The sequence below is a fragment of the Molothrus ater genome, chromosome 18 (genome assembly GCF_012460135.2).
Source record: "Molothrus ater isolate BHLD 08-10-18 breed brown headed cowbird chromosome 18, BPBGC_Mater_1.1, whole genome shotgun sequence".
In the NCBI taxonomy this organism is placed as follows: Eukaryota; Metazoa; Chordata; class Aves; order Passeriformes; family Icteridae; genus Molothrus; species Molothrus ater.
This window is the reverse complement of record NC_050495.2, coordinates 5,492,713-5,511,625: the sequence shown is the minus strand read 5'-3', so window position 1 is coordinate 5,511,625 and position 18,913 is coordinate 5,492,713. Positions and strand designations below refer to the sequence as shown.

At 42.1% G+C, this 18,913-nt stretch overlaps 1 protein-coding gene across 2 annotated transcripts in view; it reads left to right on the top strand.

Moving 5' to 3' along the window:
* Window positions 1–1,769: 1,769 nt before the first annotated feature.
* Window positions 1,770–18,913, top strand: part of TTC28 (tetratricopeptide repeat domain 28) — a 108,942-nt gene continuing 91,798 nt past the window's right edge. For both annotated transcript variants that reach the window (XM_054516719.1, XM_036392964.1), the window contains exons 1-2: window positions 1,770–1,853; window positions 7,534–7,812. In XM_054516719.1, coding sequence (XP_054372694.1) covers window positions 1,770–1,853; window positions 7,534–7,812 — 363 coding nt within the window. The remainder of the gene's footprint in view (window positions 1,854–7,533; window positions 7,813–18,913) is intronic.

Genomic DNA, 18,913 nt, shown 5'->3' with positions numbered 1-18,913 from the left:
TTCCCAGTAAATGCTGGACTGGCAGAATCACAGCATTGTGCACTGGGATGGGGCTGGTTGGTTTCCAAAGCAACAATTACCATCTGCATGGTGTTTTAACACTTGTGTACCATGTTTATTTCCCAGAGGAGGGATGAGTAAGAGGAAACATGATAACAAGAGATGAAGATGTATAAATTCCTGTCAGGGAAGAACTAGGAATTGGACTGAGAGGAAAAACTTGCTTGCCTGTTAGGTGAAGATTCTGAACTGCGTGCCTCTTATTAAAGGATTACTGATTATTATCATTACTGACTGAGAGAACAGTTTAGTAACTCTGTTCAACATGCATCTTCTGGTTAAAGGCATCTACTCTAAGATTGTTGATTTGTAAAGAATAAAACCTAATGCATTATGGAATAAACCCATGTCGGGTAGGAATTAAGATATTCATGATTCACTTTCCTGTGTGTGGCCGTTGCAGAGATCTTGTGTGTTTTGATATATTTGATATTAACCAATGGTAATGATAAAATGCTGATTCTTGTACATTGATACCTTTCTTAAAGGATTGGATGGAGAAACATCCGTGGGCATCTGGATGGAAACAAAACCACTGATTCTAGTCCGCTCCAGATGCAGTGGGGTGATGGAACAAAGGTGTGTGTCTATCTTTGGGTGCAAATCTGTTGGTGGCACATCCTCAGGGAGTTCTTGCTGTAGCTCATTTGAAGTAGAAGGGAACACTCAGCTGCCATTTGCTGCATAAAAGAATCACAGATGCAGTGTGTTTGGGCCAGATTTGTGTCCTGGTATACTGCAAAAGTTGATACCTTTTGGCTTTGGTTACCAGTCACTTTTAAAAGATACAGTTACCTGCATCATGGCTGATGAGAAGGTAATTCCCTAGCTCTGACTTACATTGTCAATTTGTTAATGGATAGAAAACTTCTATAATTTATTCTTCCATGATTTTTTACATCCCACAGTTGTTGGGTAATCAGTAACTGCTTTGTTTGGGTCCTTTCCCGGGGTCCTGACTAACACCTGCTTTCCAATGATGTCCTAAATTTGATCTCACTCATTTGAGGGCAAACCTTTGGGCTGCTGGCCATGTGTTCTTCATTTGATTGCAGAAAGCTTTCTGAAGTTTCACAGTTTTTTCTGTGGAAGAGTAAGTTTCGCTAAGGTGAAGCAGCATCCAATTTTCACATAGGTAAGACATTATTTATCACTTATCTGCAGCACAAGAGTCTTCAGCATATTGCATTTTGCCTGTTCATTTCAAGAGGCAGGATGGGTCACAGCAGTTGGAAGTTGGGTTAACCAAAGTGCTGAGGCTCGCTGTGCCTGGTCAGTGCGGTGTCCTTAGTGACCAGCATCACCACCTGCGGTCCGTGTGGGCCCCGCTTACTCTCGAGCTCCGGCTGCCACTGCTTTTGGCCGACGATCCCCCACCCGTACGGCGACAGAGCCGTATCCTCCGTGAGGACGGAGCCCGTCCGTGTTGGCGGACAGGCGAGCGCTGCTCCCGCCGGAGCCCGCAGAGGAGCGGCCGGGCCGGGGCAGCCCGGGCGGCAGCCGCAGGACGTCCGGCGCGGGCCCGGCGCCGTCGGGCGGGGGTGCCCGGGGTCCGGGCGGAGCCCAGCCCCGGGGCGGGGCCGGGGCACTGCGGGTCCCACTCAGCCGGGCCCGGAACGTGGCGCCGGGGGCCGGAGTGGGATCGGCCTGGCGGGGGCGGCGGCGGCCCCGGCCCCCTCAGGAGAAGGAGGAGGAGGAGGAGCAGCGCGATGGAGCAACAGGCGCCGCCGCCCCCGCCGGGGGCCGTGGCGGTGGGCCGGGCTCGGCGGGAGCAGGACGCGGAGCCTCCCCGGGTGAGTTGCCGCCGGACGGGCAGCGCTGGAGCGGCCGGGGAGGCGGCAAGGAGCCGCCGGGCCGAGCCGGACGCGGGCGGCGGGGGAAGCTGCGGGGCGCGGGCTGGCGGCTGTCCCGCCGCGGAGCGGGATGGGGCTCGGCGGGGGCGCAGGCCCGGTGGCCCGAGGCGCGGCGAGGGGCCGGGCGGCCGTGGGGCAGCTCCTACCGGGGCTCCGGGGCCGCCAGGCCGAGCGCTCGGCTCCCTTCGCCCTGGGCACGCTGGGGTGCCGCGAGTGACCCCGCTGCCTGGGGGGTCCCGCCGCAGTCCCGGCCGGGTCCCGGCCGTGAGGAGCGGCGGAGGGCCCGGGCCCGGCCCCGGAGCGGGGACTGTGCGCCCCGAACGCCGCCGGCCGCCGCTAGCTGGAGCGGGACCCTCGCGAGCACAGAGCTCGGATGTCGGCATGGGCATTGTGCTCGCTCTGGCGCCCCCGTAAACAAACTCGAATCTCGTTGAAATGTGCAAAGTTTGGAGGTGAGCGTGTCAGGTGTACTTGGCAGCGCTGCAGAGCTCCTTACCCTGCTCCAGTGGTACAGAAAGTTCTTGTGAACTTGGTTATGAGGGCTTTGTCACTGGCAGAGCTTAGAAGCCGGAGATTGGATTCAGTCAGCGCGCCAGGGGTGACAGCAGATGTCACCAATTTGTCACCGATGTGGCTCTGCCCGTGCCTGAGCACGGAGTGGCGATCAGCGATGCTGCTCCGGGCAGCAGCTTGCGCTCCCCGAGCTCGGTGTTGCAGCCCCAGGGATGCCCTTGGCTGTCGCCAGTGAATTTAGAGTTGAAAGCCAGAGAGCCGGGTGCCTGTGCCTTCTTGTCGTCCTCTTCTCTTCTGGAGTTGTTCATAATTTTAGTGCCTTTCCTTTTCCTTGGAGGTTTTCACAATCTTAGATAATATCTCTCCTCGGCTTTCTTCTGGTGTGGAACAAGAGCTCTTCAGGTGCTAATGGAGCCCTTTATAGGCTCTTTGAAATGGATATGTGGCAAATGGATAAATTCCTAAACGGATGAGTGGATGTGCTTTGAACGTTGCCCTAACAGGTGTTCCTCGAGTGAGCGAGGTTACTGTTCATGCCTGGTTTTTGCTGGATTACTGGTCCATCACTCCTTTGTTGCTGCCTTTGGCTCATAGACAGATCGGAAGGAAAGGTCTGTTTCCTCATTGATAGTTTGTGATTTAATTTTATATTTATATATATAATCACTGTTAACAATAACTAGTTTTAAAAATTATGTATGAACCAAAAAGTACTGTTTAAATTTAACTGTGGATTAATTACAATTACAATTATTAGCAACATGTTATTACAATTACAGTTGTAATTATTACAATTTTTAGCAATATGTAGGATGCCTTAAATTAGGGTGGATCTAACTGCTGTAACAAGTGCAGATCTCTCTAAAGCTCAGTATTGGAAGCTCACAACTTTTTTCCATTTTAAAAAAAAATTTTTAAAACCATTTTCTATAGAAAATTTTGTTTGAGCTCCGGTTAAGAAAAAAATCTGTTTCTTTCCTGTTGATAAGTTCATATCATCCTGTGGTGGCTTAAGCCTCCAGTTCTGGTGGTCTTTCATTTCTTTCCACACTATTTCTGTTGAAATTCTGCTCTATTTAGGGGAAGGTTGGCAAGGTTTTGTATCTCTTCAGGAGTGTGGTGCAGCCTGGCTGAAGTGCTGGCTGCTGGGAGGTATCAGGGACACACTTCATGTGCTTTATTTGTTCTTGGGCTCTTGTTGAAGCCAATTTCTATTGCAGAAAAACAGTAATACCCCAGAATATGCAGAGAAATCATAAAACCATTTTACAGTTTAAAATATAAGTTGTGTAGAGGTTTTCCTAGAAAGGGAAGCTCAGTTACAGATTTAAGGTGATTTTGGAAACCTGTATTTAGCCTAAGTTACTGTCACTCTCTTTTTTCAGAATCCATTAGGAATGCCAATTTTTCTGCTTGCCTCTTTTTGGTTTGTTTCCTCTTCCTGTTGCTTCAATAAGTATCTTGAGCTATTTATATAATTTAATAAATATAAACATTTTATATAAATTAAAATTATATAAATTAAATATAAAAATTCTACATATCATACTTACAGTATCTTTTTTTAATGTTATTAAGAATTTTTTTAAAAACATGTTTTAACTGTGGACTTGCCACCCAAGAGATCATCTGTATAAGGCATATTTATTTGCATTACATAGCATTAAATAAGAGGAATTACATACAAACCAACAAGCTTTGAGGTGTAACATTGGTGTTTTGATAAAACATTTACTTTTGTATCACATTGTTTTCTTTCATCCTCTTGGAGCAGAATGTGGATTTGCTGTTGTCTTTTCTCATTCTTACTGGAATTCACTGGGAATCTGTTCCCTATGGCTGTTCAGACACATCTCTCAGTGTGTATGGGCACTTCTTGTATTTGATGGATGTTCCATAGGGAGGATTAAGTTCAACAAGCTTGATCAGTGAAGACAAAACTTCTTGTAAGAGAAGCTTTGCTGTATATTCAAGTTCCTGCTTGCTTTGGAGGTGGTTGGGAGTTAATTCCGTCTTGAAGAAGACCAAGGAAGGTTGTGTGTGTTTTAACACTCCACTTGCATGGCCTGCAGGGTTGAATCCTGAGCACCTTCTGCCAGAGGAGACTTTCTCACAAGTGAAGGAAATTTGTTGCTGAGTCTGATCTGAAGCAGATATTGTGGAAGCTTCTGTCTGACATGACACTAAGAGCTGATTTCTGCTGTCTTATGCTGGCTTGGAGAAGTAGTGTTGAGAAGCTCATGCCATCCTCTAATTTATGAGAAATATATGAGCTTCTAACTCAGACTTTCTCACTAAATCCTCTTCTGCACTTCATTAGAACCTTATTTGTTCTGCTGCACTAAGAAACTTCTTCTTTAGCGTTGGTTTAGAACATGCAAACACCTTCTGTAGCAAAATGTTAGGCAGCCCAAAAATGTGCATTACCATCACCTTCCACTGTGTTAACAGGAGAGGAGCAGTGGTGAGCAGTGGAAAGTGGGGATGGCTTTGTAATGAGTACTTTTTGTGGGTTGGTACCATAATCATACTCTTTTTTTATTTGTGGTTTGAATGCCAGAGTGACTCAGTTTTACTGTTTCAGGGTTTTTTCTTTTAGCTCATGATGTTTTACTGCCTTACGTAGTTCTCATGATAGCAGGAATTAAACAGGAACATATTCCACAAATTACCATCATAGTTTTCTTTTTCATGAGATTGTTTAGCGTCACAGGATATTAGAGGCAGAAACCACTTCACTTGGACCCAGAGGATGTGTCCTCATGGATTCTCCTTGTTGTTACAGACTCACAGTGTGATTCTGGAAGGATCATTACCAGCTTTGTGTGTGCATTTGTTTGTGCATAATAAACTGCCAGAAAAGACAGCTGTTGTTGGACTTGTCTCACTGGTGCTCCTCGAGGTTGGGCTGGGTGTTTTGTGCCCTTGCTGAGGGTTCAGTAGCTCTTGGTGGTCCTGGGCTTGCAGCTCCAGAGAGTCCCTGTGGTCAGGCAGAGGGGTGGGTGAGATGCCACTGATGCCCCTGAGCTCTCTAGGGGCAGCTGTGCCTTCACACTGGCTGTGCCCTCACACCAGGCCAGCCTCCTGCTAGAGGACTTACGGCCACAGCTGGTGAGGAATCTATTATTTGAAATATTTATCTTTTGAGTAACTTAAGTTCATGGCTTGTTGTGGTGCTGCTGGTGGAAGCTGCATTTTTCTGAATGTGATAAAAGCGTGGGAAATGCATGACATCTGGTATTTTTCATTGTCCCTGATGCAGGTCAGTGACCAGGAAATACTCAGGGAGGGAGGCAGCAGCCACCTTTAAAGACACATGAAGAAACTGCTGCCCTGGCACCTGGGTACTCACCAGTCCCCTTTCCTGCACTACCTCCAAGCCTTCTGCTGACCAATTACCTTTCTCAGGGTTTCCTCATCTTTGTGTTTGGACACATGCCCACGTAATAGCTGCTGAATCTTCATGCTCAGTGCTTGCCCTCAGGTCACAACAAAGTGTCCATGGGATGAAGTTTATTGTCAGATCTCACAGATGTGTGAGTTATTGCACTGCTTGAATGAAGCAATGTGTTCAGTGCTAGCATTAGCAAGAATACTATAGAAAAAGCAACCCTCACAGATGAAAGGAAAAGAGGTTTTGGTTCAGTCTACTACAGGACAAGAAACAGTACATTTACTGACATAAAGGAGATTTGGATATTAGGAAAAAAATTAAATGATGAAAATTTTGAAGCAGTGTAAGGAGATTGCCTGAGTAAAGAATAGAATCTCCTTCAATAGAGAAGTTTAGAAAAAGTTTGGACAAACACACAAACACTGTCAGAAAAGAATGGATATAGTAAGAAAAATAAGAAATCAGTAGTTTCTAACTTGATGCTTTTCTATTGTTGTTATTTGACTTAAGGAAGAAAGGGAAAAAAAAATCTATAGACCAATTGATTCTTGTGACAGGATGTCAGTTTGCAGCTTGCTTCCCTTTCCACCTTTAAAAATATTCCCCAGCTGGCTCTGGTAATGTATTTAAGCTCTGTGGTTGTTGTGTTGTGGTAACAATGTGTGATATTCTTAAACTTTTTCAATTTGCAGGACTAAAGCTAGATGACACCAATCTTAATTATAGTAGTCTGAACCTTTAATGAATATTTTCAAGTACTTTGTATGTTACCATATGTATTGTGTTGCCTGTTGCCAAATACCGTTACTGCAGAACTCCCAGCTGCCTTGTGATGAGAGTTGGACTAAGATGTTCTGCTGAGTTCTTGAGTGTCCTTGGGATAGAGTAGGGTTTGCATGACAGAAACAGTCACTGACTGCAAAGGGGTGGTTGAGGAAAATGTGCAATGTAGAAAGTTAAGTAAGGAGGAAAAGACCACCACAGTCAACGGAACTAGGATTTTATACAGCTCACTTTAAATAATGTCTTATAATTAGAAGACTTAAATATTTTTTCTTTGTTATTTTGTATTACCTGAAGTTGTGGGAGGGTAGCTCTGCCAAGGATGACTGTTCTGTTATTAAAATAAATTGTATGTCCTACTTACTTCTGTAGTGTATGTGGTTCTAAAAACTCCTCCTTCCCTTCCCAAATATGAACAATTTGCAGCTGCATAGGGTTGTATGTAGAGATTGTGGGGCAGGTTCTTTGGTCTTAAGAGATTTTACACATTTTTCCATTGTCTGTGTACGCCTGTGCTTCTCTGTGATACCAAACTTCAGATGCACAACATCATATTCACAGCTGGCACCTGTTCTCTACCTGGCAGCTCTGCTTAGTGCTGTAGAATCCAGTAGCATGGCTGAGGAGGAAAGCACTTCTGAGTATGTGGAGTGCAGCACATGTAAACATACTGCAGCTGCTCTTGTGTCTAGAAGACATCATTCATAGGGAATTATATGTTTTGCAAGAGTCTTTCTGGTACTCCCCTCGAAAAGAGATTCAATAGATAAACTATTTACTTTTTAAACAATCTGGTTCTTAATTCATCATTTGTTCTGCAGTGATGCTGGTGGCTTTAATTTTTGCTGTACAGTTTCTAATAGTTTAATCTATTTTTCTGTAGCATTTCTTAACACTAACATACAATTTCTCCCTTTTCCCCCCTGTCAGATTTCTTTCTGTGGATCAAAATCCTTGAGAAGAAAAAGTCCTGACAGTCCCATGCTGAGCAAAGCTGAGTTTGTGGAGAAGGTTCGGCAGAGCAACCAGGCGTGCCATGACGGCGACTTCCACACGGCCATCGTGCTCTACAACGAGGCGCTGGGCGTGGACCCCCAGAACTGCATCCTCTACAGCAACCGCTCTGCAGCCTACATGAAAATCCACCAGTATGACAAGGCCTTGGATGATGCCATCAAGGCACGGCTCCTCAATCCCAAATGGCCAAAGGTAAGGGGCTGTATTTGTCCTCTGTGTATTATCGTTCTTCTGGGGAAGGAGGAACTCCTGTGGCGTTGTTGGTCACGTATGTAGCACCCAGTGTAAAAGAGTGCATGTATTTCTGTGCTAAAGTCTGGTTTTGCTAAAAGCTCTAGATAATAATGTTGGGGAAGATGGAACAGGAATGCCTTATAAATATGATTGCCCGGCAAAAGATTTTGAGAATATGAAAACTATAAGCGAGATTGAAATGAAAGCAAACTTTGAGATACCTCAGTTACTGAACAACTGGAAAACGGTGGTATGGCCAGCTGAAGGTAATGCCCTTTTGATGAGACAATACCCTTGTGGTGGTGTTCACAGGGGTCCCAAGATGAAGGGGGAGATGAGAATCTTGACTCCATGTTTCAGAAGGCTGATTTATTATTTTATGATAGATATTATATTAAAAGAAAAGTATATACTAAACCTATACTAAAATAATAGAAGCAAGGATTTCATCAGAAGGCTAGCAAGGAATAGAAATAGAATGAAATGATAATAAAATCTTGTGACTGAGCAGAGAGTCCGAGACAGCTGGACTATGATTGGCCATTAATTAAAAACAACCACATGAGACCAATCAAAGATGCACCTGTTGCATTCCACAGCAGCAGATAATTATTGTTTTTCTTTTCCTCTGAGGCTTCTCAGCTTCTCAGGAGAAAAAATCCTGGCAAAAGGATTTTTCATAAAATGTGTCTGTGACATACTCTCTGCTTGCAGGCAGGTCCAAGGGTCAGAGCAGACCCCACTAGCTTGGCAGAAGGGGTCCAAAGAGTAGTTTTTAGAGTTTAAAATGTAACACAGTATGGTAATGTAATGATTCTTACAGGCTGTATGTATAAATGCTATAGGATTGTGTCTTGGACTAGATTGGTTAGTGAGAATGAGAATATTCTACACAAAAGAAGATTTATTGTATTGTAACGGGAACCTCGCTCTCTCTCTCTTCACCACCCTCTTGCCTTCTCTCTCTTTCACACTCTCTTTACTTCTCTTGGGTCTGCTCTGAGCTGTGGCTGGCAGCTGCAAGCAGGGTCCCTGCACCCAGGTCCTTTGCAATAAACCCCAAGTTCCTGACCTGCCTTCAGAGATCTCTCATCTCTGTCTGTCCTGACTGTCCTTCCCCCCATCGCTCCCACATAATAACATATTTTCTGTTTAAAGTTGTTTGACTTGAATTACCTGTTGGCTATTAAACAGTTTTCTGTGTAAGCATACTGTTCCCCAGTGGGAGTATGCTACTATTTTACTGTTTTAACACAGCATGGTTCCTGGGTTGTGAAGACCAGACATCTGTTTTAATGTTTAATGTAGTCAGTATTCATCAGCATCCAAGAACATGTGGTTCCAAAACTTTGAGAGGTAGCATAGACATTCTTATTAGTAAATTAGAATGATAAGGTCTTTCAAAATACTGTTCGAAGAGTGTTTGTGTAGTGTATTTTGGACAAACATTTGAAGAAATATGTATCTTGGCATTCTCAGTAAGACTGACTATGTAAGGAAACATTTGTATAGAGCAAATGATGTTGGTTGCCTCTTCCTCCTGGGCTTGCTTCCCACCAGCTGCCATTGATTGCTCCAGTAGCTGCCTGGCCTTGGCTAGTCCAGGGCCAGCCCTTTGCATGCTAATTGATTTTAACAGCATCTGCTCCAGATTCCATTTCTCCTGTCAATCCCTCACCCATCCTTATGAGCCGCTTCAGCTAAAGGTGCAGTTTAAGAGCAGACTCATCACCCAGGTTCCTCTCCTCGGAAATTAGAGCAGGTGGCAAGCATGGTGCTCTGCACCAGCTGGGCTCCAAACTATTGAAGTTTTCTTTTATTTCAAAGCAGATCACTCTTAATTATTGTATTTTCATTTACAGTTGTTTATTAGCCTCTAGAAAAGCTTCTTCATATGCTTCCTTAAGACTTTAATTAGTCCACACTAGAAGAGAGTCCTGCTTTGTCAGGGAGATGATTTATCTTCACAGATGGAGAGGTTCAGAATGGGCTCCCAGGGAGGTGCTTGAGTCACTGTCCCTGGAGGTTTTTAAAAAAAGCCTTGATGAGGCACCCGGTGCCATGGTTTGGCTGTAAGGTGATGTTAGGTCACAGGTTGGACTCCATGATCTCCAAGGTCTTTTCCAACCTATTTTATTCTGTGATTCTGTTTTCTTCATTTTCAACATTTACAATTCCTAAAAGGTGTATTTGTGTTTTTATTACATATTTAATCCTAGGTTTTGCCAGAACAAGGAAGGGTGTACTTTGGGGAACAAATTAACTAGTGTGGTGTGTTTTGAACACAGGCATTTCAAGAATATCTGCTAGCAGAGAATAGGCAGTGGTGTTCAGAAGCTGAGAGGAAGTGCAAATGGTCAAGTGTCAGTTTGCAGAGTGTCCCTACACAGTACAGGGATGTTTATCTCCTTGTGTGTGTTTGTGGAACTTGCAGAGACAAAAGGAGGGCTTTGTCTAAGGCTGGAAACTTGTATATTTCAATGTCAACCTTTATTTACCAATTTTTTAAAAGAATTGATTTCTTTTGATAGAACAGAACTGGGAAAATCAAAACTTCTGCATACAAAGTCTAAGCAAGTTTATTAATTAGCCAGAAGAGGGAGCTTAGTAGGGACAACTGGTATTTGGTTTGAAAGGGCTGAGTTTTAAATAGGGAACCTGACTTCCTTTCCCTTAGGAAGCTGAAACATTAATTTGAATGCAGGTTTTTTGAGTTTTGAACTACTAAATATAAGTTTCTATATTTCTTTTCCTCCTTTGGGTACAAACTACATTTCTTAGGTAGTTTGTTAATTCTTACTTTTTTGCTCCTACTCCACTTAATGCTTGTTAGCATCAGTTCAATAAAATCTGTGGCTGAAAGTCACATGCTCTTAACATCCCCGCCCCAAAATCTTTCTTTAAAGCATTAATTAATGTTGGGTAATGAGCAGGTGTGTTTATACAAATGCATATTCTTATCTATGCAGCTCAAGACATGAACAATGAGAAAGTGATTGCAGAGAGAAACATCAGATCTCTTACAGACCACAAGAACTTGTTGTGTGTGGCTGAAACATGTTTATAACAGCAGCACATAAACCTGTTCATAGCCTTTGTCTGAGAGGGCTGGCTTGTGTGTTCTGCTATTTGAAAAATATTTTGTGTACATAGCACTGAGAAATGAAAGGATAACTGAATATTTCAGGAATTAAACTGCATTTTGGAAATATCCAAGAGGCAAATCAGATCATGCTCATTTTGTTCTTTGATTTCCCACTGAACAGTTTGCTTTGTTTTGCTGTCGGTTGTGCTGTAGAAAATTTTTCTTCTATTTCTCTTCACAGCTGCACAGCCTTAGGCATGGTGCATGAAAATGGAGGGATATATATTATGTGACTCTGATACCTGAATAGTCTCTCCTTAGTTCTTGCTGATTTTGAGGTATTTTTAAATCCTCACATTATAGGAAAAACGCTGTGGCTTAAATAGTTGAAATTTGGACCTAATTCTGTGCTAAAATGTAGATTTCACTTCCCGTTGAGTGCTGGCTCAGTGCTGTGACAGCTAACAAAAGGTACAAACAGCCTACTGCTACTGAACAATTAACTGGGTTTTGGCATTGATTTATTCTCTTGATCTCTCAACAGAAAAGTTGTTCATTAACAGGAGATGAAATGACTTTGTCAGAATTGAATACATTTGGCTAATAGGAACATTCACAGCCTAAGACAAATGGAAGCAAGAATCACAAAGATGGATGTTTTCAGCACTCGGAGGGGTACCTTGATTTGATTTGATTTCTTTGTCCTGTGTGAGTAGAAGGATGCTGACTGTACCATTAGTGACACTGTGCTGTTTGAAGCCCCAGGGACTGGTGCTTGAGGAGCAGCATTCCCTGAAAAGCACAGTGGGTTCTGAATGAGAGGGGGCCAAGCTGGCAAATCAAAGATCAGGGTTCAGTAATGATCTCTGATTATTGCAACTGTTCAAGCCACTAGGCAGGGAATAATCTTATTTCTTGAAACGGGACCACCTTTTTGTATCAACCTTTTTTAGAGGGAACACCTTTTAGAGAAAAGCTGAATAGTCTGAAGAATGTGGTTGATGCAAAAGGAATGCCCTGTGCATATGTAATTCAAAAGTAGCTAGGAAAAATTACAGCACTTTTCATCAGGCACGACTTTCTCTTATGGTCTTTGTTTCTCCTAATTTAAAATTATTGTCTCAATTTAAAAATGTGGCTTAGCATCTCTAGTGGAGAAAAAAATGAAAGAACTAAAAGAAAGGGAAATTGTGAGCTGTGAAGCCTTTGGGTGTTTGCAGTGCAGAGGGGTTTAGGTGTTGTCATCTCACCGTAGGGGAATTTGGCAGAAACCTTGCACTGGGATTTTGTTAAGTGCCTCCAGCTGTCAGTCATTTGACCAGGACTTTTACAAGAAGAAGGGACACTTGCATGCCCACTTGCACTTCTCCTGACTGCCTGCCCATCTTTATAAACAAACCTTCACAGGCTCTAGCAATCCCTGGCAACCTCAGAGTTTCTCAGTCAGTGGCAAGCAGAGTGCCCACCCTTGGTTTCATGTAAAACTTCTGAGCAAAGAATGTGACTTGACCACATAACTTTTTTTCATGAATAGACCTCTTGTTTTTAATTTGATGAGCAAGGAACTTTCCAGTCCTGTCCTTCAGCTCACAGTCTGTCTTTAATTTGCAGAAAGTTGCATTCCAGTTTTTCAGACATACATAAAACCATTTAACTGACTTTTTTCACTCTGCTAGAACTTGTGTTACATTATCATGAGATTTGTGCATTTCTTTCTGTCTTTTTGTGTTGCAAAGCCACAGCAGAGCTGGAGTTGGCTGGGACCCTTAGAGATGAATGCAGGGTCAGCTGGAGCAGGTTGTCCATGACGTTGTCTGGTCAGGTTTTGAATATCTCCAAGGGTAGAGCCTCCACAGCCTCTCTGTGCAACATTTTCCTGTGTTTGACCACCCTCACCTAAAAGTTTTCTGCTCCCTCCCCCCTACTTTTTTTTCCCATTTAGATATTTAAATAATGAGCATCATGTAGTATTTTGACAGCTTTATAGAGTTAATGTTTTTCCCAACAGTCAGGTTCACTGGGGAATTATTCTCTGCACCAGAAGAGATGGTTGTGGCATTGCTGGGGGAAAACTGCAATGCAGATAAGTTGTGTAGGTTCTCCTTTCCCTAAATTCTTAAAATTACAGAGCAGTAGCAGTGCAACATGAGAGTGGGGGACAGGGACACAGTGGACTGATGACACTATGATTATGTCATCCTAAAAAAAAAAAAGAAAAGTATTTTCACATGTAGTGGTTGTCTGTCTTAGACAAGTATACAAGAAAAATGGTTCCTTTCTAAGAAATCAGCTTATTGCCTTAGATTTGGAAAAGCTTATAGAGGTACTTGAGCTCAGCATGCAACAAATCAACACAAATTTTCCAAGCACTTACTGTAGGGTTTCATTATTCCTTCCTTTGTTTTCCGGAACCCTTTTGTATATGGAATAAAGCAACTTAAAATTTTCTTTTATGGAATTAACTGCAGTTATTCTACTTAGTCTAAATGGTGTAATGGAAATTTCCCTCCTGGAAGATGGTGGTTTTTTTACCCCACAGCTCTCTTGCCACTGGAACTAGTTATATTACTGTGCAGGAATGGTATAGTGGTTTTTATTCCTGCTATATCTGAATATCCAAAGCACAAATGAAGAAGTAATTCTGAACTGCAGAAGTGAGGGTTGATCTGCAAGGGTGATATTTAAGAAAAATATCTTGTTACCTGCTCATTGTGATTCAGGCACATTACCACTGGATAGCATTTTAAGACATTTGGACTGCTTTCATTTATTTACACAATGGGGTTTTGTACCCCATAGTTTCAGACTAAAACCTCAGTATGTGTTGCTGTTGCTTTTTCTCACCTACCCAAACCTTGAGGAGTTAACTGACAGATGATTTTTCTGCTCAGTTTTTGGTTCTTCAGAGATTTGTTCCTTCAATTTTGTTATTCTTAAGAATGAGATATATATTCCTTGTTTTTACTCAGCATACAACGGTTGAGTTTTCTCATCTTGGAGATAAATTCCTTTGTTAATATGACCATAGTGATGACTGGTTGTGAAGATGGATTGTGGAGGGTTGGAGGGATGTGTGGAGAAATGAGTGAAGCACATGAGAGGGCGCTCTGTGCTCAGGCGTTCAGCAGGGCCTGGGATCTCATTTCAGCTCTGCAGAAATTCACATTTTTTAGATACTTTTAAGTGGAATTTCGTTGATTTCTTTCCACAGTTGGTGCTGTTCTTGCTGCCCACTGTGTTTTTCTGACATCAGGCAGGAGTGGCTGGCAGGGCAATGCTGGCAGATCTGGCTCCTGAGTGTCACTGATGCTCAGCAGTGGAAGGAGAGCAGCTGTTGCTTTCTGAAATGCTTTGCTTTGCATCCACTTTATCTGGATGTCTTTGCATTTTAATTGTTTACTCTAATTTTGTTACCCTACTGTCTTTATGCCCCTTATCCCCATCTATTTTTCCTTTTGCTACAATTACATTATTTGCTACTTTGTTTAATCAAATCACCAACAACCATGTCTCAGATATTTTTGGTTTTGTTCTACAGCAAATAGTCCTATTTTTCTTAGGATTTGCCATCCTGGGTTGGTCCCAGCTCTCTGAATTTATGCTGTAGTTCTGGTTGGCCAAGGACTAGAATTTGAGACTGCCTAAGAGGTTGTGGATGATAAGGAGTGCATCAAGCCCTCCTCTCCTTTGAGAGCTGCCCATTGGTGGCTGAGTGACAATAAAGAACAGGAGGGGATTTGAGTGCATTCAAGGATGCTGTACCTGGTTTCTCTGTGATAGACAAGAATGCTCTTATAAACCTGCATTTCTTCTTTGGGTATACAGGCTGATACATCATGGCCTTTCTGGACCTCACTGGATCCTCATCACAGACCTACAATGCCAACCAGTCTCTGAGGAAATTAAATTAAATTGAGAGTTTATGAGAGCAGGTAGACAGGAGAAAACACTAAAAATGGAGAAAGCAGGAAATTGCCTTGACTAGCAAGTCAGTAGGAAGCACTCAAGGATACCATTTACACAGTGTGCTACACTGTGCCAAGGGCAAGAAAACCCAGCCAATTAGCAGGGGCCTTGCTGAGAGCTCCCTGACAGCTGAAAATACATCCAGGGCTTAACATTCCATCTTCCTGGCCTTATAGTGCCAGCAGGGGTTTGTTCAGGTCATTCCATCTCCCTCCCTGCAGCCGAGTGAGATGTGAAGTGGCTGTGATCATGTACAAGCAGGAGATGCAGCACAGGGATAATTGCTGCATTAAGCACAGGCATTTTCTGAGACAAGAGCATGGTGACAGTTCAAACTAATGCAAGCAGGGAAGAGGTTTGTGGCAATTATTTTTATTTCTATAACCTGTTGTTCTCTGAGTCACTGCTCCATTTGTGTCTGAGGGCACTGAGGTCTGAACTGCTGCACAAAGCAGGTGACATTTCCCTTTTGCCACAAGCATCTTTGTACATGATTTCTCATTTGCTCCAAAGAGGAAATTATAAAGCCCCTTGTGTTACATGGAACAACAGAAATAATTGCTATTTATCAGCTGTTATCCACTGCTATTTATCAGCTATTATCCACTGCTATTTATCAGCTATTATCCACTGACAGAGAATTTGCCCCTGAAGTTTAAAAGAGAGGTTGAACAATATTGTAGTTTCTATCATGTAGTGAATGGGCACTCTAGTTTCAATTTTATTTTCTGGGTTTATGTTAGTTTTGAACTCTTCCTTTCTTCCCTTCAGTCAGGAATGTCAAGTTTCTGTCCTGGAAGTCAAATAACTGAATTTCTCTAGAAGTTCTTAGAAGTCTATCATAGACACAATTTTTTATGCTCTTCAGTGCAGTTATTTTTGTAATTTCTGATGACTTTACCAGAAGTTGGCAGTGGTATGCAAATTCCTGTGCTGCTTTTTTCATTCTAAAACAGTTGAGGAACCAGCTCGTACAAAAAATTATATGGATATATATATTCATATTATCATATTAATATTGAAGTATATATAAAAATGTAATAAAGGCATTTTTCTTAGTGTCCAGTATTTGAGACTGTTCTCCTCAGGCAGTGTATGTGATGGCTTTTGTTAGCCAGGGTCAAAATTCTATTCCATGTGCTTGATAGGTCTGGAACTGAAAACTATTCCTTTGGTTTTTCTTGGGTTAGAGCTAATACAGTGCTCACTTCCCTAATGGAAAACTTATTTTTTATTTAGACAAGTGTTAAATTCATGGTTTTATGATTCATTTTTAATGAACTTCTTCAAAGATGTATACCAAGCCCTAGATATTCTGGATGCTAACAAAGGGAGAATGTACTTGGATGAAACATTTGTTAATAGAAGCTTGTCTCATATGGGTAGTGGAAAGAAACTTTCTTGAAACACTGCATTAATGGGTAGTTCAGGCATAATTTTCCAGCTTTTTTCAGGGTGAAAAAGGAGGTTTAATTTTTGCCAAGTATTTTACTCCTTGTGGCTATCTGCTTGCAGGCTCCCGTCCTTCACAAATAAAACACAAAAAAGCAGTGCGAGACATAGCAGAAAGGGGATTGTGAATTATACAAAATAAACTACTAAACAATTCAATGATAATTTAATAATTCCTGATTTATGTAATTAAAGGTGACTTTATAAACTCACATCCTCACAAGCCCTGGGATCCATGTGTCACAGAATCACACACAGAATCACACAGAGCCTTCTTCTGCCTTTTGGAGAGCTCTGTTCCCCTCTTATAGGAGGTGTTGGCTCTTCCATGAGAATTGTTGTGCTGAGCTGACTGAAGGGCCACATGGTGGAATTGAAGCCCTGGTGGGTAGGAGATGGTTAAGGAAAGAGGAATTGTGGGGTTGGTTTACCTGGCAAACATGTCAGGCAGCTGTCAGAGATTTTGGGGCTTTCTGTCCTCGAGGTTACATTTGAGCTGTTGTATCTTCATTATCACTCATGGGCTTCTCAAGAACTGAATTTCTGAGCCCATTTGTCCTGTGAAGCCATAACATCTAGTGGAATTCAGTTTTGTAATTTTTCTGAATGCGTGAAAAGGCTGGTGAAAGGTGGTTTTAACCCTGTAACGTTCAGTTCTGTGTTTGCTGGACAGCTCCCCCCTGAGTTGGGCAGAGCATGGTTGGGTCCTGCCTCACTCTGGTGGACTTTTGCAATAACTCAGGATAGGAATTCTAGACATATTTTCTTATTTTAATTTTCTTTTTATTTTTTTTTCTTGCACTGTAATTCATTCTTAATTGGTTCAGAATACAAAATAATGGTTCTCCTTTGCTTTTCCTTTACCAGATGAGTAGTAACTGGAAAACAATCTAATGTCAGATTTTGTGGTTGTGTAACCTTTAGCCCCCCCCAGTTATCACACAGGAATACCTATAAGTTCTTGATCAGCTCTTGGTTTTCATTGCTTAGACATCTTGTTTTGGCCCTGATAGCTCTCCTGCAGCGAGCCACGGTGTTACTGAAGGTTTGTGATCACTAATAGTGATTAATTTTAATGACAGTTGCCCTGAATCCTCTCCCATGCCTTTAGAGATACATGTCAAGCTTCAAGGCCTCTTATTCTTTTAAATGTTCTCTGGGAACACAGAGTAGTAGTCTCACTCTGGAGAATTCAGATGTGCGATGTGCTCATGTTTATTTTATGGTGATACATCTCATTCAGTTGCCATTGTTACCAGGCTGTGCAAGGAAATTACTTTTTATCATGAGTAGGGTGGATAGGAAATGCATGCAACTGTATTTCAGGGAGTAAATTTTTCATGGTTATAGCCCATGGGTACTAAATAAAAAATGTCAGCTTCTTGGATTTGGTTGCACTCTGAAAGTGTGCTGAGAAATAATGGCTTTTGTGACTGTTTGGGAAAGGACAGCTACAGCACTGAGCCCTCCTAGGCTTAAAGCAGAAAATATGTGCACTTAACTCAGATGGAAGTGTTTGGTATTGCAAGGTACAGTCACTGAGGCTTTGGAAAGCTGTAGCAGAATAGGGAATGCAGCAAAAAAGGAGCGTGGATAAGAGGAGTGTGTATAGTAAATGTGCTTTTTAAGGAGTCTAAATTAGTGTTCCAATGAATAAAAAAGAAATCAGTTGCCTGTATGATTTTGTGCCCTCCCACATTTGTTCTGCTTGATCTCACACTCTGCTCTGGGTGAGGATACTGATCCTGGAGTCTGCAGAGGGAGCAGCATCGAGCTCTCAGTTAATGATCCAAACCAGCAACTCACTCCTGGCTCAGACACATCCATTGTCTCTCGTGCTCTCACACAATTTCTCCTCCCAAATACTAATGCTTTTGTTCTTTTTTTCTTCTGTGCCCCCACACAAAATTGTTTATATTTAAAATTTGTTTTATATTTTATTCTTTATTAAATTTTGTCTATACTAAACAAAAAAAAAATCACAGAAATGTAATTTTTATTGTTTGTTAGTTTAGAGTGCTCAATACTGTTCAGTACAGTGATAAATCATATCTGGAGCTATAAATATTTTTAAGCATTTGTAAATACGGTGCACATTGTGTTGGGTTTGGTTGGTGCTTCATAGAAACAGGAAAATTTAAAATTTGTATGAAAATAACCATCTGTATTTCACTAATTAAAAATTTACTGGAGCTTCTGTGAATTCATGTTTCATAAAATCACACTGTAGAACATAAAGAAGCAACTTGAATGTAGCAGATCTACAGCTCTCCATTCTGTGACTCTCAGTTAAAGACAGTTTTGCCAGGAAGGTAAATGCAGTGAGCACCCTGGCCTTTCAAATGCTGAGGTCTCTGATGGGCTTTTGTGTACATTTAACTGAATTTTTGCTTTCTACCATGGTAAAGAAAGCAGTGTTTACATTTTACTTTAGGTATCTCTGTGAATCTCTCTAGTGCTACAACCCCCAAAAATTCTCTCAGTACAACATGAAGAAAGCTTGTTACTAAGTTATTTTTCTTTTTTTGGGGTTGCCTCAGTCCCTTGGCCTCTGAA